At 35.5% G+C, this 24,766-nt stretch overlaps 2 protein-coding genes across 6 annotated transcripts in view; both read right to left on the minus strand.

The window, feature by feature from the left end:
- The window catches only part of LOC119831846 (phospholipid-transporting ATPase ABCA1-like), a 25,133-nt gene extending 6,163 nt beyond the window's left edge, over positions 1 to 18,970 (minus strand). The window contains exons 1-27 of the mRNA XM_038355393.1: positions 18,448 to 18,970; positions 17,528 to 17,657; positions 16,587 to 16,687; positions 15,473 to 15,587; positions 13,740 to 13,825; positions 13,096 to 13,254; positions 12,105 to 12,333; positions 11,290 to 11,457; positions 10,623 to 10,801; positions 10,016 to 10,159; positions 9,457 to 9,574; positions 8,940 to 9,094; positions 8,164 to 8,391; positions 7,641 to 7,779; positions 7,010 to 7,259; positions 6,459 to 6,517; positions 6,046 to 6,158; positions 5,570 to 5,789; positions 4,427 to 4,509; positions 3,714 to 3,927; positions 3,158 to 3,379; positions 2,931 to 3,053; positions 2,261 to 2,497; positions 1,836 to 1,930; positions 1,269 to 1,413; positions 921 to 1,034; positions 372 to 505 (exon numbers count right to left, since the gene is read on the minus strand). Of these exons, the coding sequence (XP_038211321.1) occupies positions 372 to 505; positions 921 to 1,034; positions 1,269 to 1,413; positions 1,836 to 1,930; positions 2,261 to 2,497; positions 2,931 to 3,053; positions 3,158 to 3,379; positions 3,714 to 3,927; positions 4,427 to 4,509; positions 5,570 to 5,789; positions 6,046 to 6,158; positions 6,459 to 6,517; positions 7,010 to 7,259; positions 7,641 to 7,779; positions 8,164 to 8,391; positions 8,940 to 9,094; positions 9,457 to 9,574; positions 10,016 to 10,159; positions 10,623 to 10,801; positions 11,290 to 11,457; positions 12,105 to 12,333; positions 13,096 to 13,254; positions 13,740 to 13,825; positions 15,473 to 15,587; positions 16,587 to 16,687; positions 17,528 to 17,657; positions 18,448 to 18,630 (4,143 nt within the window). The 5' untranslated portion in view covers positions 18,631 to 18,970. The remainder of the gene's footprint in view (positions 1 to 371; positions 506 to 920; positions 1,035 to 1,268; positions 1,414 to 1,835; positions 1,931 to 2,260; positions 2,498 to 2,930; positions 3,054 to 3,157; positions 3,380 to 3,713; positions 3,928 to 4,426; positions 4,510 to 5,569; positions 5,790 to 6,045; positions 6,159 to 6,458; positions 6,518 to 7,009; positions 7,260 to 7,640; positions 7,780 to 8,163; positions 8,392 to 8,939; positions 9,095 to 9,456; positions 9,575 to 10,015; positions 10,160 to 10,622; positions 10,802 to 11,289; positions 11,458 to 12,104; positions 12,334 to 13,095; positions 13,255 to 13,739; positions 13,826 to 15,472; positions 15,588 to 16,586; positions 16,688 to 17,527; positions 17,658 to 18,447) is intronic.
- Positions 18,971 to 20,618: 1,648 nt separating this feature from the next.
- Positions 20,619 to 24,766, minus strand: part of LOC119831674 (CHH-like protein) — a 56,628-nt gene continuing 52,480 nt past the window's right edge. For 4 of the 5 annotated variants that reach the window (XM_038355120.1, XM_038355122.1, XM_038355121.1 and 1 more), the window contains exons 2-4: positions 23,406 to 23,620; positions 23,133 to 23,253; positions 20,619 to 22,353 (exon numbers count right to left, since the gene is read on the minus strand). In XM_038355120.1, coding sequence (XP_038211048.1) covers positions 23,133 to 23,253; positions 23,406 to 23,620 — 336 coding nt within the window. In that variant the 3' untranslated portion in view covers positions 20,619 to 22,353. The remainder of the gene's footprint in view (positions 22,354 to 23,132; positions 23,254 to 23,405; positions 23,621 to 24,766) is intronic. The other variant, XM_038355124.1, reaches the window with a different exon arrangement.

A 24,766-nucleotide genomic window follows, 5' to 3' on the forward strand; every position in this document is an offset into this window, starting at 1 on the left:
GAGAAAAACGGGTGTGAGTTACATACATACATACATACAAACATACAAGTGAAGCTAATAAAAGCGTGTTAAAAAAGAGTGCAATTCGTTGACGGTGGGGCGGCCTTGTTACTAAGAAGTGATCTTTTCTATGCAACCCGGACAATAGGTAATAAGCATAATGAAAGTATAGGCAGGTTGAGAAACAAAATTTACTATAAGTATAAATTGAAAATGGTGAATGTAATCAACACAGGAGAACAGGATTTCACCTGAATAAATACAATTATCACAAAGTATTTAATTACAAGATTTAGATATAATTCATATAGATTAAACAACAATACAGGCTAAAATTCCAGATTCCAGAAGATTAATCACACCCAGCTCACCTGCCCGGGCATTTTGCCCAAGTGATTTCCATTAGCAAAGATCTGCCCACGCGTTGCGCACTCAGCCGCCGTCAACATCTTGAACGTTGTGGATTTGCCCGCACCGTTCACACCCAGGAGACCGAAGCATTCACCTATAATAGTAATTGGATATTAAACAAACAGAATAGATATAAATAGAATACAATTCACATAGTAAGATGGTCACATGGATACTTAATAACTGATAGACATGTGAAGTAAAGAAGTGTTTCGAAATAATAAAATAAACTTAGAGGCTTAAATAAAGAACTTAAAGCTTTTTTGGTGTGTCCGGAAAAATAGCAACATGATATGAGAAGTTCTTGTCCATATAATGCTGAAATTGAATCGAACGATAACTAGATTTCAGTTTCCCATCCCAACCCATCCTATCCCATGGGATTTCCAGGATACCTATCCTATAATCTTTCTTAGGCCTTAAACAGACAGAGTTGTTTCTGCATTTACAATATTAGCAAGGAAATATCTAAACATTATAAGAAAGACTACAAATTTCCTTCAGCTTACCCTTTTTCACCGAAAAGCTGACCCCTTTCACCGCGTTGCAAGACTTTCCCAAGAATCGTACGTAATTCTTGTGCACGTCGTTGACTAACATCATATCCTGGATCTGCCTCTTTGCTATAAAATTTATATATAATCATATAACTAGCATCTTAAGAATTTTATAGTACCTATGGGAAATAGTAATGGATAAAATGTATATTCTGAATTTTATCTAAAATAAAAATTTACAGCTTTTTTACATATTTAACTATGCGTTTATTGTTGTTTAACAAAAAAACTTAAAAGTTGCAATACCAAAAATAACAGAGAAAAACATGAATTATGTTAAGAATTCGAAAAAAAACTTACGCAGCGTAATGGCCTTGCTGACATACGCTTTTTCAGCGCGCACAATCTCATCAATATCGTCCGAGCTGGTCGGGCTGTATTTGCTGTTGAACAGACGGTCGCACAGATAATTGAACATACCAAGCTCCGTCGCTACCACTATACTCTGAAAAAAAAAATCACCAAATTGTTATAGAAAACATATATATCAAGAGTGTTGTCATGAATCTCCATTTCTAGTACCAGGATATCTGATAAATCTTATCTAAGTAAATAAGGTCACCGACGTACCCGTTGGGGTTGGGGTAAATATCTAAAAAATGGGACCAAATGACAACAATGCCCAAGGCAAAGCAGTCGAGATATAATCCTTTATTGTACACACTTAGATGAATGATAATAATGAAACAGTGTCACAAAAAGGGCATATATTGTATTAGGCAATCTGGTAGAAAAAGAAATTCATGAGGAGCAAAGTGTTATGTACAAAAATTAAATTATTTTCAAACACAAAACTAATTACAGTGCATTAATCACTAATTAAGAGTTTCTTAATTATTATTATTAACAAAAAATATGTAAACTTACCATATAAAATATGGATTGTAGGAATAAGACAAGTATGTATCCAGCGGGCGCATAGCCGTCGAAGCAGAAATAACATCTGGGGTTCATATTTTCTTCTGGAAAGCAGAATACCAGTCTATACTAATATTATAAAGCTGAAGAGTTTGTTTGTTTGAACGCACTAATCTCAGGAACTACTGCTCCGATTTGAAAAATTCTTTCAGTGTTAGATAGCCCATTTATTGAGGAAGGCTTATAAGATATATATTTACCACGGGCGAACCCGGGACCGAACGCTAGTATTTAATAAAAAAACACCGAATTATTTAACTACACGACAAGCGCCATATTTTCGGCTTACAACAATTTCCAAGGAGTTGAACCACTGTATGCTTCGATTTGACAATATATGTCCAGCAAACTAAAAAAAAGGCATGTTCACTCACCACAGCACTTCTTAACATCGAACCCGTTATCCGAGACAAACAAATTGGGACACCTGTCCCTATTGAGATGGCAATACGCGTTGAGCCTGGCAACATTCACCCCCTTCATGGTGGCGGTGGTCAGCGCGTGAGGCGGCAGCGTGTAGCTGATCAGCATCAGGACGTAATCTCCGAAACTCTTCGCCTCCGTTTCGGAAATTATCTCCGACGCCGTTTTTATTGTCGGTGTTAGGAAACCTGGAAATGTATCAAATTTCTGAATTGCGCACCAAAACTATACAAATGAATAAATCTGACATTAAGTATAGATTAGGAAACAGGAAGTGGTGGCTCAGTAGAGGATCTCGGTCTTAAACGACCCCTCATAGGAGGCCTATGTCCCAGCAGTGGGAACGTATATAGGCTGATGATGATGAAGTATAGATATCACGTTAAATCATTTGTTCATTTTGGAATTTTTCAAACTAGCTGCTCAGTTGCTACACCTTAATTCAGACACAAATACACACTAGAACAACTTTTTGCAATAAATTATGTACAAAGACTATTTCTAATTTATATAGACAAATTTATAGCTGGATGGAATTGTGCTTTGTTCGTATTGCTAGAACATTGCAACAACAGAAAAAAATGCACGAATATAATTGTCAAAAATTCAATAGAATCTCACCAAAAATAACAGCAGAAGCAGCTAACAGAACTCCGGCGCTTCTCTCGCCGAAGTGGAAACTGATCGCGTACATGAAGCTCAGGAACGCCACAATGCCGCAAACTAGAGTTAGCGCAAGCGTGCCTGTTTGTAAAGATATGAGAAATAGTTATTTCGATATATAACTGAAACTTAAATTTTTTAAATAATAACGGTATAAGGAATCAGATAAATAAAAAATATCTTACCAAGAAAGTCCGGTTGATTAATCGTGCCCTCCTTTTCCATGCTGACCGCAGTTATCAGTGTTGGCAACACCAATACAACCGTGTACAGTATCGAGTGCGCCAATAGAGTTGCCAGCCAGTAGAGCGCGGGCGAAGCGCCCGCCATTATGTGCAGGTGTCTCGTGCCCGTTGCGCGCTCTTTGCATGGCAGGGAGACGCTCATTATTGCCGTTGCTAGAATAACTGTTGAAAGAAGCACGGGTGAGCGTTAAAACTAAGAAAATAGTTAGAAATAGTAGCTAATGTTTCCGTCTGAGCTGGGAGGTAAGACTGAGGTAAAAACATTTTCTCCCCGTGTTAGTAAGATACAAATTTAAGAGATTTCTGGCCAAATAGTTTATGTATTGATTTCGCTCACTAACATCGTGGGGAAACCGGCATGTCCAAGTCTCAAAAGTTCGACATGTGACATCTACCAACTCGCACTTGGCTAGCGTGGCGGATTATGGTCTGAACCCTCACAGAAGGCCCGTGTCCCAGTAGTGGGAACATGATATGTATGATGATGAATACTCACTGAAGACAATACAGCTGGCCCACATGACCGCCATGATGGTGGTCTTAGGCTCGATCATATCCTGGCGGATAGTCGATTTTTTGAGCAGCAGCGGATAGTTCATCGTGGTGAGGGTAGTGCCGTCGGCCCAGGGCAGCAGCTGGCTGGCGAGCACGTTGGTCAGCAGGTTCATGGCTACGGGCGCTGCGTGCCGGATACGCGTCGTGAATAACACCTGTTAGATTTAACTGTCTTGAATAAAGGACTTAGAGCTGGTTGCGACGTTTGTTTACGATAGAGAGCGCAAAGGGTTGGGGGCTTCGCAGGTTAGTGCACCACCGTCTATGAACATTTGCAGTACGGTCTATGCGTTGCCTAATAATGAATGGAAATCTATGGTAAAAAGTGGCTACGGTACGGTAAACTAAACAGTTAAACAGGTAGGCTATGAGGGACACTATCAGCAAGAGGTGAGGAGTCTGCAAGAGACAGAGTTTTCACAAAACATTATTTTTAAGATGACACAAATTTTGCAATATTGAAAAATATAACTGTTTCTTACTAAGGATAAGAATGTCAATATGTTTTGTATACTAAAATACAGATACATTAAAAACATTTTAGAATGAGAACTGGTAATACCGACCCAAGCAATAAGTTGGCCTAGGATACCCAAATCACTGTTATATAGTTTGTCATATATTGTCATTGTACAAGGGCAATAAATAATATACCTTAGCATCAGTATCATTTAGTTCCACTCCTACTAAATATTTATTATACTCCAGTTGGTCTCGTTTGCTAATCCGCAAAATATCTAAAAATAAAAAAATAAAATTATAACAACTCCTCAAAACCAATATTTTTTAAAAACCACAACACAGTTCAACACATAAAAATTATAATTAATAGAAATGAGTCGTGCAAATAAAATATTTTTATTTATTAAAAACTCCACACGGTAAAAGTTATAACGTTAGTACAACAATATACATCCGACTTGCTTTCATCCGAGCAGGTTTTAAACACGCAGGAACCTGAAAGTTTAAGTTAATAAGACCATAAAATAAATTATGGATTCCAGAATTTAATTAAATCGAAAATGATACTGGTGTTAAAACCAGAATGATCTTAAGACTATGGTTTTTACAATAAGAATTGGGATTCAGGAAACAGATGTTTGAACGCGGGAAAAAGTAACCTAAAATTTGGAAGACGTTTACCGAGTGGACCAAGAAGCACGTGGTTTAACTGTTAAGTTACAACACTAGCATATAACTATTCGCAACACCTGTGCAACTGTTAGCACAAAATAGATTTCCAGTTCAGCAGTTTTTGCGTGAAAGAGCAACAAACACATCCTTACAAGCATTTAAAATATTAGTAGGATGTTCATGGAAATTTATATTATTTTAGTATGTGACCAAAATTCTTAACACCCCACTCTGAGCGGACTTTTGATGCTTTGTAAATACGAAGTTAATTCATTTAAATAAAGTTGAATATATTTTGCGTATATCGATCTGGCTTAGGTCATTTTGACAATAGGGGTATAAGGCCTAGCTGTGAACCCCACCGTTGATTGCGAACGATGGACACCGTTGGGTTTTAGTGGGTATGGCTTCGTGCGAGTCCCACATACCCCCTCGCGCAGTAAAACTGTAGAGGGGGATGCGTATATGCATTTCCCAACGATAAAAAAAAAAAAAAAAGGTCATTTTGACAAACACACTTTAGGACCATTTTAAGTTCGTTTTTATAGGATTGTATTTCTGGAAGATTTAATTGTTAGACTTTTATGTGCTTTGTTCTATGTTTAACGTAAAATTGGCCATTTGTAGATACTTTTTTTACTATTTTTATAACAAATAACTCACTATTTGCTACATCATCAGCACTTTCGAAATCAACCTTCGGGTATGCATCACTGATCGCCCTTAAGCTTGTCTGGTTGACACGATACAGCACCCTCGGCTCCCACACCTCCCGGAACAGATCCAGGTTCATGGGCGCCTGGGGGCTGTCGTCGGGGGGCGCTTCCTCCTCATTGGAGGACCCCGTGAACAGGCATATCATGAGGATCGGTAGAAATAGTTGCTGGAAAAGTTGGAGCACGTGTAAAATTATTGCTATAAGTTGTTTTTTTGTGTGGTTACAGTTAAAAATCACACTTTAAAAGGAAATACAATTTGTTTAGAGGTTATTAAAGTCATACAAAATATTACAGATATAAAAGGCAGTCAATTATTAATTATTTTTAAATGCTATTATTTCAAACCGATAATACATATTTATATCCATTATATAATATGTACAAATATGTATGTTAAAACTTAAATTATACATTTCTTACCAATATCAAGAAGGAAAATTTCTTCGACCATACATATTTCATCTGCCTCACAAACAGCACGCGAAATTGTCTCCAATATAGTGGCATTCCAGATAATTTTTGGTAAGTTGGCTCTGAAAATAATAACTTGGTAGGAAAAAAATTGCTTAGACACGAGTATAAAATTTAATACAATTAATTTATTGATTACTTATTAAACACATACAATCTATGAAAATACATAACACACGCACACGCACACACACACACACACACACACACATAATATGCTCTTTTGTTTATGGTCGAATGTCGGCCCCGTAGTCGGCTACTAGGAGTTTAAATAGATATTAAAAGTGTTAAAACAATTTTATTTTCTTTCTCATACATATTCAAGAGGATTTCTTTATTTGTATACATCAATAGAAACTAACCTTCAGACTGTCCATCCACTGCGTCGTCTGTGAAATTGGTAGTTACATCACTGCATAGCCTGAAAAAAATATTAGAATAATTGCACTAGGTATTTTATAACATACACATTTAACAAAATTAAATGTAAATCTAAGTTAATTGAAAGTCCAAATCTAGAATAAAATCACTTATGTATCAATGACGATTATAAATTTCTGAAGATTTGAATTTATGTTAATATAAATTATCACTAGCTGACCCAGCAAATGCTGTTCTGCCTCATTCTATCATTTAGGGTTATAAAAACTAGATTTTTGGCTGATTCTCAGACCTACCCGATATGCACACAAATTTCATTTGAATCGGTCCACCCGTTTCGGAGGATTAAGGTAACTAACATTGTTAAACGAAAACATTTTATATATAAGACGTTTCTTGGCGGATGACTACGTCATAACATCTATCTGCATGTCAAATTTCAGCCCAATCCATCCAGTGGTTTGGGCTGTGCGTTGATCACCGTCAGTCATCACCTTTGAATTATATATATTTATATATTCCTATAACTAACTTTAAGAAAACTTCTTCCAACGTAGATTTCCCAACGCCAATGGAGTCTATACCCAATTCGGGCCTATTCATTTCCAGCATAGTGAACATCTCTGGGAACTTATTGCTGCTGTTCGCTGGCAGGTTGTAAGAGATAGAGTTGAGAGAGGACTCCTTCACGGACGCGTCCGGCACCTTCGATTGTATCGCCGCTGTGATGGCCGGCTCGTTCGGGAGACCCACTGTGGTGAAGGAGAGGCGGTAGCCGGAACCTGGGTATTTGGTTACATTAACTATGCCATTTATAAAAAAATTATACGTGTCAGGTTCATTCGAGTTGATTGGGGGTAAAAAAATACTCGGTTAAAACGCAGGTGTTAAATAAATTTTTAAAATCGTTTAAGGCAGTTTTTGGGTTACATTTTAACAAACAAACAAAAATCGCATCCGCTTTCTCCCTAAAGTGCGTACTGAAGAGCATCGTGCGGGAACCATGCGAAAAAACTTAGGTTTTTAAGAATTTTTAACATCGACTAAGCAGTTTTTGGGTTACATCGTAAAAACAAACAAACAAAAATCGCATCCGCTCTCTCCCTATGCGACGTGCGGGGTGGGGCGGGGTGGGGCGGAGTGGGGCGGGGCGGGCGGCGCACCGAGCGCGCGCTTGAGGCGCATGGTGGTGGCGTGGCAGCGCAGGCGGCCGGCGTGCAGCGCGGCCACGCGGTCGCCCAGCGCGTCCGCCTCCTCCATGAAGTGCGTGCTCAGCAGCACCGTGCGGGACCCGCGCAGCGACTGCGGAACGGAGGGACACCGCCATCAGCGCTTTTCATTAACTGCTCACTCATTTTTTATGGACAATGGATATTTTTTACAAATCACCAAAGAAATCACCGAGAAGGGACAAGTCAAGTGCATCAAAATTGAAAGAGTCCATAGTATATACTTGAATGAAATGGCAGAAAACTTTCCCAACGGTAACCAAACCTTAAAGTTTATATAGACAAATTTATATTTTAATTAGGTATAAAATAACAACTACATTTATGTGCGAGTGACTAGCTTTTACATATTTTTTTATAACAGAAACAAGACAAGTCCCCTCCTATTCCGTATAAGAAAATCGTTTATACCAGTTTCCCGAGTCAGTATACGATATCCAAAAAAAAAAATACTTACAGCCAGAAGGTCCCATAGCTGTCTCCTGGACTCCACATCCAGCCCAGCAGTGGGCTCGTCCAACACCAGCAGGCGCGCGTCTCCAGCCAGCGCACACGCGAGCTGAAGCCGCCTCTTCATACCCCCTGAGAGAGCCCCACTTTGCTCGTTAATTTTACCCCCCAGACCCAGGTGGTCGAGCAGTTTTAGGGAAGAGGACTTGGCTTCCATATATCCACTGCCCTTTAACTGCGAATTAAGGACATATTGTGGTTGTAAAATAATACATGTTTCTTTATAATAATCAGAAAAATAGACAATTAACGGTCTATACAGATTTTTTGGAAACGTGTGACGTAAGACGCCTGACCTCTTGATTTATCTTATTGGTTAAATATCATCAACAATTCTCAATTCTAAAAAATAAATTATAAATTCGAATGTTTTGTTTGTGTTTGTTACGTCATCATTTTTTTTGTGGGTGAATCGATTTATATGATTCTTTTTTATTAGAAAGCCGGTACCTCCATGTGTTCCCACTTAAAATTTGGTCTATATGAAGGCGGTATAGTTTTATCTATGTATATGTGAACTCATATAGCACCAGGTTGGATAACAAAGATAATCGATGATTACGAAAGCTCTTCATATATCTTTTTACGATAAATTCATGTTAACATGGTATCAATAAAAATTATACCAATACTCATACTTTAAATCTTAGTTACAACATTCATAACGTTATTTAGCATTTAATTAAATGATAATAAACAAATAATTTCCAGCAAATCCCTCACCATAGTAAAGAACATGACGTGCTCCAACACAGTGAGGTCCGGGAAGAACAGATTGTGTTGCGGACACAAGCCCAGGTGTTGGCGCATCTCGTCCCGCTGGGTGCAAGTGTCCAACCCCTCCACGTAGACTTTGCCTTCAGTGGGACTGAGCATTCCTGAGAAGAAATTAGTTTTAAACATAGGTAGTATTTTATGACATCGGCATGTTCGAAATACTTAAATAATTAAAATTTTGTGTGATTTTGGTTATTTATTTTTAAGAAATATTTGTACTTTTCGATCTAGTGAAGAAACTCAAAAAGTTACGATAGCGATTTAGAAAATTATTTCTCGATCAGAATACTAAATCACCCCCGTTATATAATTAAAAAATATAAGATTTGCCTTCTTAAATTGAATCATATAGTTCAGCCGCAATAACAGTTTTCGTCAAAAAATTAATGAAATCTTATAGTGGCCAAATTGGTTTATCTTGGTACAGTATCTAGCTAGTATAAATAAATAGATCAATAAATACCTGTGATAATAGACATAAGCGTAGTTTTGCCAGCGCCGTTGTGGCCGAGCAGCACGGTTATCTCACCTTTGTACACGTCCAGGGTCACATTGTTCAATGCTCTGGTTTTGGGAAACACCTGGAATCGAGAGATTCGTTTAGAGAAATTTTGTTTTCAACGATATTTGACTTTGTTAGTGAACCGAAGTTCCCAAAAAAAATGATGGTAATTACTCCATAAGTCTGTGGGTTTTTAAGATTGATGTAATTGTTTTTATGTTTGATAGGAAATTGTTGATACTTGGTCTCATTACAGAATCTGACGTAGTACCTCCTTCCTCGGGAACGGCCGTGACATTATTATTTTTCTAAAATATTTATTTTGGACCGATTGTTACAATTGGAAAAATGTTATGATGTGGATGCTTTTCTAGTATCCTATAACATCGAGACCTAGAATATATCACCTTTGCTCTCCTCCTTATCTTTTTTAATTTTTATCAATTTAAGATCATTATATTTCTCAGTGTATGCAGATAAGTTATAATAAAAAAATTATCAGACCCTTAACAACACTGACCTTAGACACGTTGACGATTTTGATGCCAACCTCCATGTCCTTGGGCGGCTGCTCAAAGAAGAGAGCGTCTCTCTCGTCGCTCATCTCCTCTAACTCTTCTACGTCAGCATCCGGCACCACTTGCCGCTTGCTCCAGTACTGTTTCTGTTTTAGGAATCGCTACATTTTATTATTATCGAGATGACTTCACACAATTTATTGTACTGGATTTAAAATTGGATCCGGATGTAATATGTATCGAATTTAAATAGTTACACAACATGTTGATACCAGAATACGTTGAGTAATGGTTAATGCCTGAGATTGTACCAATATTAAAAAAAAAATTGTTTTAATTTAACCGAAAAGTAAAAACATTGCCTACATATATATTGAAGATGTGGTATTTGTTTCCTTAAATAATTTAACAGGACTTACGTAAATGATGTACATCAGTCACTTAAAATTTCGAGATATTTCATGCAGAGTAACTTTCATGTTAAAAAAATATAAAAAAATATCTTTTCATGCACCTTCCCTAGCAATAACAAACACATGTGATTCATATAGCCATAAATAAGCCGCTACCAACGCTATTATACATATTTATTTATATGATATAACTTACTTGGCAGAAGAAATTCCACGGTAACGATTGTCCATACGGCCCGGGATTAACCAGGGACAAATAAAGCGCCAGCGTGAAGAATATGGCCGATTGGAGAATCAGAAATACTAAACAGGCGAGCACAGATATACAGTTCTCGCTGTGAGTGGTGGCCATGTTGGCGAACGTTATACCGAGTCCTGGAAAAGTTAACGACATTATATTGCGCATTATGACCATAGCCATAAGGTTCCTATTTAATATGTCTTGATATTATGACAGGATTCATAATTAATGTCACAATACTACTTTAATATGACGATCAAAAATAAATATAATTCGTAATTTATTGAATATAATATTATTTATTGTATTGTCATCGATCTTTGACAAGTTTGAATTCATATGTCCGTTCAAAGTGGGTCATAATGGAGTCTACTTTATAATGGTTGCATACAAATATACAGATGAACCAAATAGAAACATGTTAAATATATGGGTAAGTAAAACAATTAATGTCGGAGTAGAAGAAATACAATCTTTTTGTGTCCAAATGGAGTGTATAATATGTAACTTCGTGCGTGCGCATAAGTTTTCTCACGTGCGTGTGTGTGTGTATGCGCGCGTGTGTGTGCGTGTGTGTGCGTGTGTGTGCGTGTGCGCGTCTCTATCACACCGCAGTCCTCACCGTACTGCTCGAGCGCGACCATCTCGCTCCAGAAGCAGTGCATGGGCGCGTGCGGCAGCAGCGCGGCGAAGGGCGCCAGCGGCCGCGCCAGCGCGCGCCCCTCCAGCAGCCGCACCGGGATCCACAGCGACACGTACGCGAACGTCGACAGCGACACTATGTATTGTGCTGTGGGGGGAGGGGGGGGGAACATATAAGTTTTACGCGTTTTACGCTATATTGTTACACATTATATATATATATATATATACATACAGTGTTAAATACGGAAAGAATTTAACGAGTATTTTGTGGTATGAGGGCGTATTCCTCATATGAGAGGGACGGGAAAATGGATAGAAGTGAACCTTATACACTGCTAGTTTTAGCTCGAATGGAAAATAGTCTCCGAATGGACAAAATCGTTATGTAATGAGTTGGAAGGCTAAAAAAAAATAAACGATAAAATTTATATCGGCGCATTTTCCTTATTTATGTTATTATGTTTTAGTATGGTAACCTCTTTCATGTATTTTTAAAAAAGAAAAACAAATTGGCAAAACTTTACTGCAAATGCAATTAAATTTCACTTTACCCTTGCAACAAAAATCTATTAAGGTGTTAGTTACTTCACAGAATAATATATATTTATTTATTTATAATATTTTATTGCAAAAACTCAATCAGAAACAACAAGAAAACAATAAGCAGAACAAAAAAAGGCATCGTTTGTACAAGAGGCGGCCTTATTGCTTAACAGCAGTCTCTGGAAGGCAACCTGGTAGGAAAAAAATATAATATCTTCCACTTGGCACAAATAATTTAATTACACTTACGATTCTTCACCAAGAAACTGCACGCGAACGCCATAGCGACAACGCTGACGAAGTACAGGAACATCATCATCGGGATGAGCACGGGACTCGAATTCGGTATCAGCGCGTTGGGGGACGAGGTCAGCAGCGCTGCACCAACCACACTGAACACCACGCCCACGGGGAGCACGTTCAGGAAGTGCGATACGCTGAGCAGGTTTGACGACACCCCCACCATCTTTATGAGCTCCTGGTGGGGAAACATGTCGAGTGTAAACTTATATGCTGTAAAGGTTTTGTTGATATTTACATTATCCTATCATTATCGAATGTTAGTCCTACTAATCCTACTCTCCTACTAATCCTACTAATATTATAAATGCGAAAGTTTGTAAGGATGTGTGTGCGTTTGTTGCTCTTTTACGCAAAAACTACTGATCCGATTGCAATGAAATTTGGTACGTAGACAGCTGGACAACTGGAATAATACATATGCAACTTTTTATCCCTTTACGCACTAACACGGGTGAAACCGCGGGGCGCAGCTAGTGTAATCTATATGCTTTAAAGGTTGGATGATATCTCCATAATTGTTATGTGCTCCTGGTAAGGAAACATTTTAAGTGTTAGAATAATCTATATGCTGTAAAGTTTGGATGGATGATATCTCCTTCATTGTTATGTGCTCCTGGTGGGGAAATGTCAGTAGAATTTTCAAGTTGAGAATTTATTAGATAGAGGTGATTTATAAAATTTAGAATGAAAAGTATATCTATATACTACAACATGCTTTTTTTGTTCATGATAATAATTGTAGAACAAACTTTGCACAACTTAAAAGCTTGTCTGATTCCTAAAGCTAGAAACAATCCCATAAAATATTTGGCCAATCCTGTCCTTTCTTTTACTACAACTTAAAATGTCATTCAAATAGGGATATACAAATCTAAAATATTGTCAAATTTGCTTTTTACATTTATACACACCAAAATTAAATAACAACAAATCGAACCTGTATCCCCGTGGTTCTCTCCTCCAACAGCCTGGACATGAGGAACACGAACACCAGCAGGAGCGATATCCAGCAGAGGAAGCCCAACAGTTGGCCGATTAGCGCTATCGTGTGGTTCTCTGTGGCTTCCGCGTATGGGAACTCTTGGATGGAGACTCGCTGTACAAATAATAAATATAACTGTTAAATAATTAATCATAATGTGGTTGTGTGTGTGTATGTGTTTAGAAATTATAATAGGGGTAATGTCTGTATCTGCTGGACGATTATAAAGTATATTGTACTCTAAGAAAGCCACATAATAGTGGTTGATGTTAACCCGGGTGGAAACAGAATGAGCAGCGAGTACATAATATTTTTTTTATTGTTTCCTTCACCGTTTGGAGTATACAGTTTGTGATAAGGATAATATAATTATTGCATAATTCTTTTAATTTTATATCGACATATTTAAAATATTGAGAAATTGCATTGTCATCTTATTTTTTAAAATTATATGAGTATTATATTATAGACTTATACCCAAATTACATGCTGTTAGAGGATTCAAATCTCCAAAATTTCTAATTAATAAATAAATATTTTCTAGGCATACAATCTCTGGTAATTGTTCACTACAATGAGGTAAGTTCCCACACAAGTACCTGCGTTATATCATTTCCAGTTAAAAGCTGCAAATAGGTTGTATCAATTGTCCATTGCAAGCGAAGAAACGGTTCGTAAATTGATCCTGAAAATTAAAAAGTATTAGAGAAAAATCAATAATTGTATTCAACACTATACTTTCTCATCATCATCAGCAGCCCATATATATGTTCCCACTGCTGGGACACAGGCCTCCTATGAGGGTTCAGGCCATAATCCACCACGCTGGCCAAGTGCGGGTTGGCAGATGTCACATGCCGTCGAACTTTTAATTCTTGGACATGCCGGTTTCCTCACGATGTTTTCCTTCACCGTTTAAGCAGTGGTGATGTTATCTTCATGCGCAGATAAATTGAAAAATCAATTTATTTCCTGCGCGCTTGCCCGGTCTCGAACCCCGACTTATCGATTTTGAAGTTCGAGGTCCTCACCACTGAGCCACCACTGCTTACTTCCTCATATGTATACCTTTATACTAAAACGTTTTTCTATTTGCAGCTATGTTTTATTTCATATTATTTAATTTTCATAAAATTTCAAAAATCGTGGTATACATAATAACCTGCACCTTTTTTTTTAAATCAGTGTAACCGCAATTATCGCATAATATTTCATCTGTTTAATCGACTTCAAAAAGGACATCGTCGTTTATTGGTGGGTTTGTGCGTGTGTGTGTATGATATATAAAAGAAAGGGATATTTAATGATTTTTGCTTGATTTGTCTTTTTTTATTTGTCCAGTATTAGGATAATATGTAGTTGTAAACAATTTGAAAAGTAAGAAATTTTTTTGAAAGAATAGAAAAAATTCGATCACGGCGCGGGATTCGAACCCGCGTTTCTTGCTCGTTTTCTTTTCTATTCTTTCAAAAAATTTCTCATTTATAAAGTATTTCAATGCTATAAAACTAAAAATTAAATTTGAAAAGTCCTTACGAAGCCGGGGCGACCAGCATTCTTTAGAAGCTTAAATTTAATAGAAGTTTAAATTGTACAAATATCATATTTAAACAATCAGTGTATTCAAACCGGATTTGAATATTATAAAATGACTATGCTTTATAAGTAACGCTATACCAATGTCTTATATTATGGCAATGTTATCAATTGTTATGAACGTGCATTTTTGTTCGCAGCCAGTTCTTAGAACGACTCTAATGACAGAGATATGGCACTTATGCTACCCGAGTAACTGTAGTTATCTAAATATTTATACAAGTGATAAGTGGACCGTCTTCTCGAATTTTTAATGTTCCCTCCCAGAGTCTATAGGTACTTTAATAATATAAAGCTGAAAAGTTTGTTTGTTTATTTTATCGGGCTACTATCAGGAACTATTGTACCGATTTAAAAAATTCTTTCATCGCAAGATCGTGACGTCGATCGATATCTAGACATATAATAGAACTGTAGATTTTCACTTTGAACTACTGGACGGATTTTGATGAAACTGTTCTTGTATTAGTCGGCCTCCAACATACATAATAATATAATCATCATAATACGTGCCTTGCAAACCAAAATGTATTATATATGGTGTACAATAAAAAATTATTCATTCATTCATTCATTCATATTACAAAGTTGACACAGCGCGTCGAAAAGTTCTCGCAACGGCAACAAAGTTAACAATTAACATTGTTGATCAACTTGCTTTGCAATAAAAAATGAAAAAAAAAAAACGGTTCAACTGTATTCGGTGTACACGAGACACCAATGTCTCTAGACTTACCGAAATTCTCGTGCGTTCCCAAGCCACCGTCTGCTGCCGCGTATGAGTTCGTCTTGAAATCGTTCTTCATACGAATCGTATAATTCAGTTTCTCCGGCCATGTTCCACTGATGTTCTGGGAGCAAATCAATCGTCAAGTTATATAGCTTTTGATACAAAAAGAATCACAACAATCGTATCACCTAGTAAAGTTATGAGAACATGATAAAAATTACAGTTGAATAAATACTTAATATCCAACTTTTTTGAAGTCGGCTGGAAAAAAAAAAAAAGAAATTTAAACATTCTACTCCGATAAAGCCCATTTAAATTTATAGATACGATTTATAAACTATTTATTGCCTACAGTTTCGCCCGGGTTGTCAAAATATATATTATAGTACTAACTTTCATCCCATATTTTATACCCGTGGGGATAGAATTTAACAAAATCCTTTCTTACCGGATGCCTACGTCATAACATCTATCTGCATGCAATATATCAGCCAGATCCGTCCTGTGTTTGGGCTGTGCGTTGATCACTGTCAGTCAGTCAGTCAGTCAGCTTTGAGTTATATTTAATTTCTTTACATAGAAATAAACACATATTCATACATAACAACGGGCTTCCTATATAAGCCTAAATCACTGATAGAGTTTTTAATCTATCAGTGATTAAAAATACATTTTTGAATTCAAGACGTAATATGAAAAATATGGTTCAAGTGATATGACTACAAACTATAAAATAAAGTCGTTTTCACTGTCCCTATGTTGACATGTACGCTTAAATTTTTAAAACTACGCAATGGATTTTAATGGATTATTTTTAATAGATAGTGATTCAAGAGGAAGGTTAATATATATAATACATGTATTAAACTACTCCGAATGTAAAGCCGCGGGCAAAAGTTAATAACAAATAATTGCCAAGATTCATTCAGTGAATTTTTTAACATGGTCAATTAAATTGAAATGAAATTGCGTCATTTAGCCTTCGTTTGCTAAAATTGCAATACAATGGTGAAGTGAGTTTAGGTCATTATGAAAATATCTAATTTTGAGATCACAATATAATAAAACATAAACAAAATGAAATGAAAATGATATAGTTTCCAGATAATTTTTAACTTACCTGAAAAACCACAAGGGCATCATGATAGGTCATTTGCGAGGAAATTTGTGTGATTTGCACTTCATCTAACAGTGGGATGTAACCTTTGTTGATTCTATCAACTGTGAACAAAAAGGTTTTATGTTGAAATTATGTATAATTGGAAAAAAGATATAACACATACAAAGTAAATTTAATATCTACAACAATATCAACAATGAATTTTAATAAATTTTCTCTACACAAAAGTATGGTTAGTTATTTTAAAAATAACAAGAGTTACCTATCAATATCAAAACTTTATTCTGTTTCACCCTCTCCTATTCATTTTTCTGACTGGAGCCAAACTATCAGATAAATTGTACAATCTACATCTACCTATTTTGTATTGTCTTCCTTGTTTTAATATAACACAAGATTCACACATCACTACTCCAAATTCAGCCATAAACTAAATATTTTAATATGGAAGTTAAGCATGCTTTAGCACAATTGGGCCAATTCACTCCGGGGAAGTATCACACCCCAGCAGAAAACTGGACTAAATTATTGCATGCTACTGCGTTTCGTATGGTGAGTGGGTTTAGCTGAAGGTCCGTTTCCTTTTTCTCACCATTTCCAGTCTATTCCTTATTTCCAGGTGCCATCCTTTCCTCTACCCGTATCCTTGTTTTTTTTATATAATAGCGGGCAAACGAGCAGGCGCGTTTTCGGTAAGAGAGGAGATTAACGCCGCCCATAGGCGTCCACGCAACATGGAGAGTTGCGGGAGTGTTGCCGGCCTTTAAGGGACAAGTACGCTCTTAGAAGAGAGTAGCACATGAGCGCTCCAAATGTTCATGGGTGGTGGTGATTGTTTACCATCAGGCGAACTACTAGCTTAGTTGCCCACTTATGGCATAAAAAAATATAGCATTGAAATATACAAACATCACATACAATCTTAAAATAATTTAACTTACCCGAATGCAACTTCTGTTTTTGCATACCCATTCTGTCTGTGACCCTTTCCATTAGCAAGGTGGTTAAATCAGTTTCAGGGAAATAATAAATAGTTGCAGGTCCCTTTATTTTGTCTAAGAACAATGGCTCCTGCAAACGTTAATTCTAATATGAGATCAAAATGAAATGGGAAATTTAGACCAATCAAAAGGACAATGATCAAGACATTAGCTTTAATTATAATTGATTTCAAATAACCAAACAAATTCTTCAGCTTAATCTCTAAGTATATAACATTCTTGATTTGTTTGTTCCCAACACAATCATCATCATCAGCCCTTAGCTATCCACTGCTGGATATAGGCCTCTCCTGAGGCACACCACTGAGCCCGGTTGGTAGCTCTTTATTGACAATTGTGGCCAGCAACAGTTGTTCCCATACTCCTCCGAAAAAGTGGAATTAATTCTCATGCAAATTTGTGGGGATATTGGGTAGGCCTGAGAATCAGCCAACATCTATTTTTCAAAAATAAAATAATAAGTGTAAAGCAGAACAGTATCTGTTAAGTCAGCTAGTAATATATAATATTATAATCAAGAGTTTTATGTCATGCCAAATGACACCTTAATCATATATGTAGGAGATAAGTAACAGAATAAGATTAAAGTTCTTTTTCCCCAAAGTAACACTGAATAAATTACAATGTATCTAACCTAGTAATATTGGAAAGCAGCCAAAACATACAAGAAGTAAATCAAATATTTAAGAGCCCAGCCCATGTATAAAGTGGCACAATTCAATCTGGTTGATATTCAGCTACATTTTTAATTTTAACAAGGGTTCAAAATTGAGTTTATCACAGACATTTATAACTAAAATATATCCACTATGCACTTTTATTAAGTTGCTTTAATAAAAATTTTATTCGTTTTAACTTACTGTGTTGTGAATGTTCCATCCATCCAAAGCATGAAATTTAGGCACAGGATTTATTTTGTCCTTAAACAAATATAGTATTACGAAGAATACTATAGGTGATGCTAGTTCAATAGGTGTTTGTATGAATCGTCTTATCCGAACTACCAGGTGCTTGTACATAAGCACCCATAACGCACCACGCATTTTTATTGATTTACGTTTATATTACCGCGCAATATACTTATGATTCAACGTTACATTACACTTCGCATTCACAGCAACAATGTTTACGGTTTAACCGAGCCCATTGTTCAAAAGGAAATTAAGTTGGATATTGTTTTTACATCCCACTAATACCACTTCCGTTACTAAGTTTTATTTCAAACTTTTATAAACTTTAATATATACGCTTTATGAAGTAGTTCATACGGCACATTCAGTTATGGATTAAAGTAAAATATAATTATTATTTAAGTGCGGATCAGAATTTAAAATGTTCTCTGAAGTCTGAAGACTGAAATTCTAATAAACACTATAGTGTAGGAGGTGTCAAGTAAGCAATAGGATGTCAAATAAATGTTAATCTGACAGTTGACAGTGACAATGTAGATCACAGATTAAGAACTAGTTAATGTAGATACTTCTAATTTAGAGATTCGTCCTTTGTGGGATCATAATGTCGTGTAAGAAAAAAAGATGAGGAATATATTCATTTAAATATCACTGTCATCACTGTACAGTGCTCTCACTGTTGAAAAATTCATTCCGTTAGCGATTGCTAGTATATGGCTCTTTTGTCATAAATCACCGTCGTAGTGAGAGCAATAGTGTTTGGAGGTTAAATAATCACAGTGATCACATGATCATTTTATAAATTCGGACGACTGTTACAATACCTCAACAGCAGTTCTGTATCTTTTTGATACTTTTACGTTGAATAAAATAACTTATAGCTCATCTTTTCGAGGATCCGCAAAGTTTTTCTGCCAAGTAATAATTAAAGGCTATTTTTATAGTCATGAAAATCAATTTATAAAGAATTAAAAAAAAAAAAACACACATTTGGATAACACGTGCAATTTTTTAAAGGTTTTCAACAGATGGCGTTAGCAGGTTTAGGTAATAGTATTTTATATTAAAGCTATGCCATGAGCGGGAAACTTAGCTGATGGTTTGCCTGATGGTAAACGATCACCACAGCCCATGAACCTCTTCAAATCGGTCTCGGCGAATCTGCTGCCCGCTTTTAAGGGGTTAAGTAAAAGATAGACGACTGGAAAGAAGGATGGACTGGGGACTGGGAAGAGTGAGGAAAAGGAGAAAGGTCTCCGGCTCCCTCACCTTGCGAAAAACACTGGTTATCTGTGGGGGTGTGGTGCCCGGTGCGAGCTGGCCCAATTCGTGCCGACACGATACTACCTCCTTACTCCATAGTCCTTATCACAAGTATCTTTCTTCATACCTATCTACTGCCTATTTGGCTTAATTGGCACTGAGTTTTTGTTAAATTATTTTTCTCTTTAATAGTTTTGTTTCGGTTAAATTTTTGTAAAAAAAAAATCGTCTTGTTTCTCGGCATGGTTATTAAGTGTCGCGCGGTTATTAAGAGGCGCAAACTCTACTTTTGTATTAATAACTGCGTAATACTCGAGCCCTCTGCCCGGCCGTTCCCGTGGTACATAAAGAACCTGTTAAGGTCTAAACCGAGAAGGAATTTTTGAGAGCGATCCATAGTCTAAAGATTAGCGCATTTAAAGATTCGGATAAAAGCGATGTCAGTCAGTGAGTGGGTGTGTACCTTTATCATCATCATCATCAGCCCATATATGTTCCCACTGCTGGGACACAGGCCTCCTATGAGGGTTCAGGCCATAATCCACCACGCTGGCCAAGTGCGGGTTGGCAGATATCACATGTCTTCGAACTTTTAATTCTTGGACATGCCGGTTTTCTCACGATGTCATATATGGGCTGATGATGATGATGATGATGTGTATTTCTAAGAAAATATATATCAATTATGATAAATTTTGGTTTAATCAAATGTTTAGTGTAACTAGTATAAGATTTACAGTTAATTTAGTTTAGATGTATTTAACAAGATGAGATCATATCAAAGTCATCTGACATATTTTATGGATTTAACATGGTAGGGCAAGTGCGTATGAAAAAGGATAAATAAAATGCGTTTATGTTTTTCATACTGTAATATATTTCATGGAACCCGTAGCGTTTCTTAGCTGATTCATATAAAATGTATACAAATAGATTAATATTTTACTAATAAATCAATATTTTTACAATAATTTCACAGTTCCTATAAATCGTTTAATATTTGTTTACAATTAGCTAAATTCGTTACACCTATGCAATAACATCTTGGGTTTATAAGATTGGCACCACTTTTAATACATTTTATAATTGCTTTAAAAATACCGCAGTTTTAAGAAACGCTTAAAGAGACAAAGTTGAGATTCAATTAAAGAGAAGAGTTCGTTGATCTAACAGAATAAGTATTAACCGCAACTTAAAGATTAAAATCCAGAACAAATCAATGAACGAGTTTTCCTAAAACACTGGTAATATCTACGGCTGCAAAAATACCGCTAATTATAAATAAAACGTAAATAGTAACAAATAAATAGGTCGGAAGTATATAAAAAATAAATCTTTATAAATACTTATGACTACTTTAAATTCTAAATTGAAACTTAACTTTTTCGACGGCATAATATTCTCTGTGATACTTTTTTCTATGGCAAGAAAAACTGCTTTTTGAAAAGAGCGTGGAGCACCGGCTTTATTGTGTTGCTATTGTATGATTAATGAATAGTTAACTTATTACATTGCACATTTTTTTAAATTGTGTTTCCGGCTTGAATATTGACTCTAATAATATTACTTATTTTACAAAATGTCTTTCTATGCGTCGAAAATATAATAGCGATCTAACAGTTACATGATTTAAATACAATGGATGAAATTAAAAACTAAATAAGGCGAAATACAAATAAAAGATACATAAAATTGTATAAGCCACTGTGTGATAAACGATGTATTTACGAATAGGTACAAATACAACTAACTAAATGAACTAAAGAAGCAATCTAAATATAATACAGAAATAGAATACAGTCATATTACAAACACAAATACTATAATTCACGTTAGTAGGTATGTAAAATAATGTAATCTTTTTAGTTAAAAAGCGTAAGTAATAATTACAAAATACTGTGTATGGAATGCGTCATAATTAATTACGAAAATAACAGCAATCTCAGTCGGGAAGATATTTTTCAAGACAGATAAAAAAAAGATGGCCAGCATCGTCCAGAATAATCTGCCTCAGGTTTTTTTTTTGTTTTTTTTTTTATAGGTGACATAATTATAAAACTCATCTTTAATGTACTTTACACTCCCGTAGCTCGAATAGCTTATACTTAACACAAAATAAATGTCCTAAAACTGTATAAACATTATCTAATACAAATTATGATAACATTAAAATTAGTTGCAAACATAAATAAATTTATGTTGCGATATAGACTAGAATACGTTGAGGATAGAAATCTGGAGGAACTCGACATGTCGATTCTAATTTTGTACGCAAAGCAATGAAAATTTATAATTTCTTATCAATAATCGATAAAAACGTTAAATAATTCAACGCGGGCTATACAGAACAAGTTTGATGTAATTAGTAGCTGCATTAGCTAATAATTATACCTAACTTTTTATGTTATCTGTGGTTGTTTCCCGCGTTTTTACGATGGCGGTATGTCAAACGATGGCGCGAATTGTTGTATGTCCGTAGGATATTAGCGTTTGCCGATGAAATCGATCAGTTGATCCAGCTCCTCCTCCTCGTCCATGAGGCACAAAGACTCCATACAACCCTTGAAATAGGGCGTAGTAAAACAATTCGACCTGAAAGCGAGAACAATAAAAATAAGTATAGGCTTAAACGCCGTAATTAAAATTTATCTTTAGTAAATAAGTGATAGACGAAAATTCTAGTAACAAAAGTAAATGTGCATATATACAAGATTAACTTTACAAATTTTGTATTGTTAATTACATTTAAATATGAAAAAGAAAATTTCATTTTCTACCTAGTAACAAAATATGTATGTAACAACCAATGATTTATTTAATAAATTACATAATTTATATTAAAAATATAAGAGTATTTGTAATTCTTATGTGATAACATGCATTTGAGACTAAAAGATATAGAAGTTATATAAGGAAAAAAGAGTAAGTATTTAGAATAATAGACTTGATCAAATACTAAATAACTGTTTATTACAGAAATTAAAGTACTTGGAAAATATTTACTGTAAATTTTTCGAATAAATTTTATTTGTAAGTTATCTATTTAATACTTGATCATCACAAAATTACTTTTAGTAAGTACAGTGCATATGAAGGTTTACATGCTATTAGTTTTATCATACATGCGATTAGTGTAGAGAAAGGAAAGTTTAGTAGTAGTTGCGGAGATTGTGCTTAAGTGCCTGTCCGTGCAGAGCCCATAGAAGAAATGCGAATGTTGTAGAAAGGTTACCCAAGAAGAAAATTGTAATTTGCATTTATATATTGGCAAAAAACTGTAGTGGTTAAATCGTGTTAGAGGTAAAACTATATATGTGCAAATTACAGAAACTCAAAGCCAGCCTGTGTGCCCAAATAAAAATCGTTGGTACCTAAGCCCTTGGATCCGCCCCATTTAACTGCTTTATATATTTCTTGAACGTATCGAGCTGGTCGGTTTCTTGAAGTACTTCCACGCAGCCTTTGAAGTAGTCTGTCTTGAAACAGTCTTTCCTGTACCCCAACAATCAATCATATTAAAATATCTGTGTTGAAAAACTCTTCTTTCAAATTAAAATTATATGAAAAAAACATAATATTTCTATATTTAATGTTTCTGAAAAACGTCACATGTCAAATTAAAAAAGAACATTTATAATCTGTACCGGCATAGACTATAGAGCTGCGGTTCCCTGAAGAGGGTGTAACAGTCGTCGCAGATGCGGTCCAAGCGCGCGAAAATCGCCGCGTCAAAGACACCTTTACATTGGAGATTGAAGAAGGACCGGCGAGCGACGTGGTGCGGCGTGGAGGCAGGCACTGCTGCCGCCAACGCCAGCGTCAACACAGCCGTGCACACTTGTAACGAGCTTAGATGCATCTGAAAAAGAAGAAATTATATTTAGATTTTTTTTTTCATAAAATAGTAGCTGAATTAGGAATGAGCATTATTAAGGATATAAAGGTTTTTAGATTTGTACACCACCTAGGTACATTTATTTGTAGATTTTCTTATTTTTCGTAGTTGCTGATCATTCCTGATATGAACAGTCATAGATATAGATCAGATGAATCATATATTTTCTAAAAAAGAAAAGGTTATTTACAAAAATCAGATGAGGATATAGTAATTGAGGAAATCAGTCTCCAGTACCAACAGTATCAATCTATTATAGTCTATATAAGCTGTTTTCGCTTTAATTTCATTCATCCTTTGACAAATCATCAATAATTGTATAATATATACAAATACATACAAAACTTTCTTAGTTTTCTTATTAGCGTTGGTTTATTATTTTAGTGATAAATATAAGTGCAGTGAAATCATTTATATTATATGCACTAAAATAAATCACGATTGTAAAAGCACTAATTTCATTAAAACCTGATTGAGGAAATAACTGTTACAACAATAAAATAATGAGTGAATCATGCTAAATTGCACTTAGTATTATTTTTACACTGTTTCGTTTCTCTTTTATAATCTTGTTCCGTTTTAATAGGTATTACATACATTAATAAGTTTAAGAATTGAAACTTATAAGAGATATAGCTAGATAACTATAAAAATAAAAAAGTTCCGTATATTTTTAATGTAAACTGTATTGCTGTGTACTAAATGGTTTATTTCTAGTCAATGACATTAATTCAATTGATGTATTCTCCTGTGACAACGTCGTGCGAGGCAAAATAAACATTTCAATACAAGAACCGAAGATAATTACTGCAACTGGACGTCTATTTATAGTGCCTGCTTTAAGCGGTTCAGTACAAATCGATTTTATCACAGGTGGTCACTTAATCGCTCTATCAGTGTTGCAACTTTATTACAAATAATTACAACCTGAGCTAATCGGGCCAGTTTTACGCGGTAGGCCACGGCTTAGACTACCTACAGATCTTATGCATGAACTGGCTTCATAAATTATAGCTACTGTTGATTTATTATTAACCAACTGCTTTCAAAGTTAGTTTTCCTTGTAGTTTTATAATAGCAAACGCACGTTGAGTATTCTTTCATTTTGTT

Source organism: Zerene cesonia, chromosome 14, assembly GCF_012273895.1.
Source record: "Zerene cesonia ecotype Mississippi chromosome 14, Zerene_cesonia_1.1, whole genome shotgun sequence".
NCBI lineage: Eukaryota > Metazoa > Arthropoda > Insecta > Lepidoptera > Pieridae > Zerene > Zerene cesonia.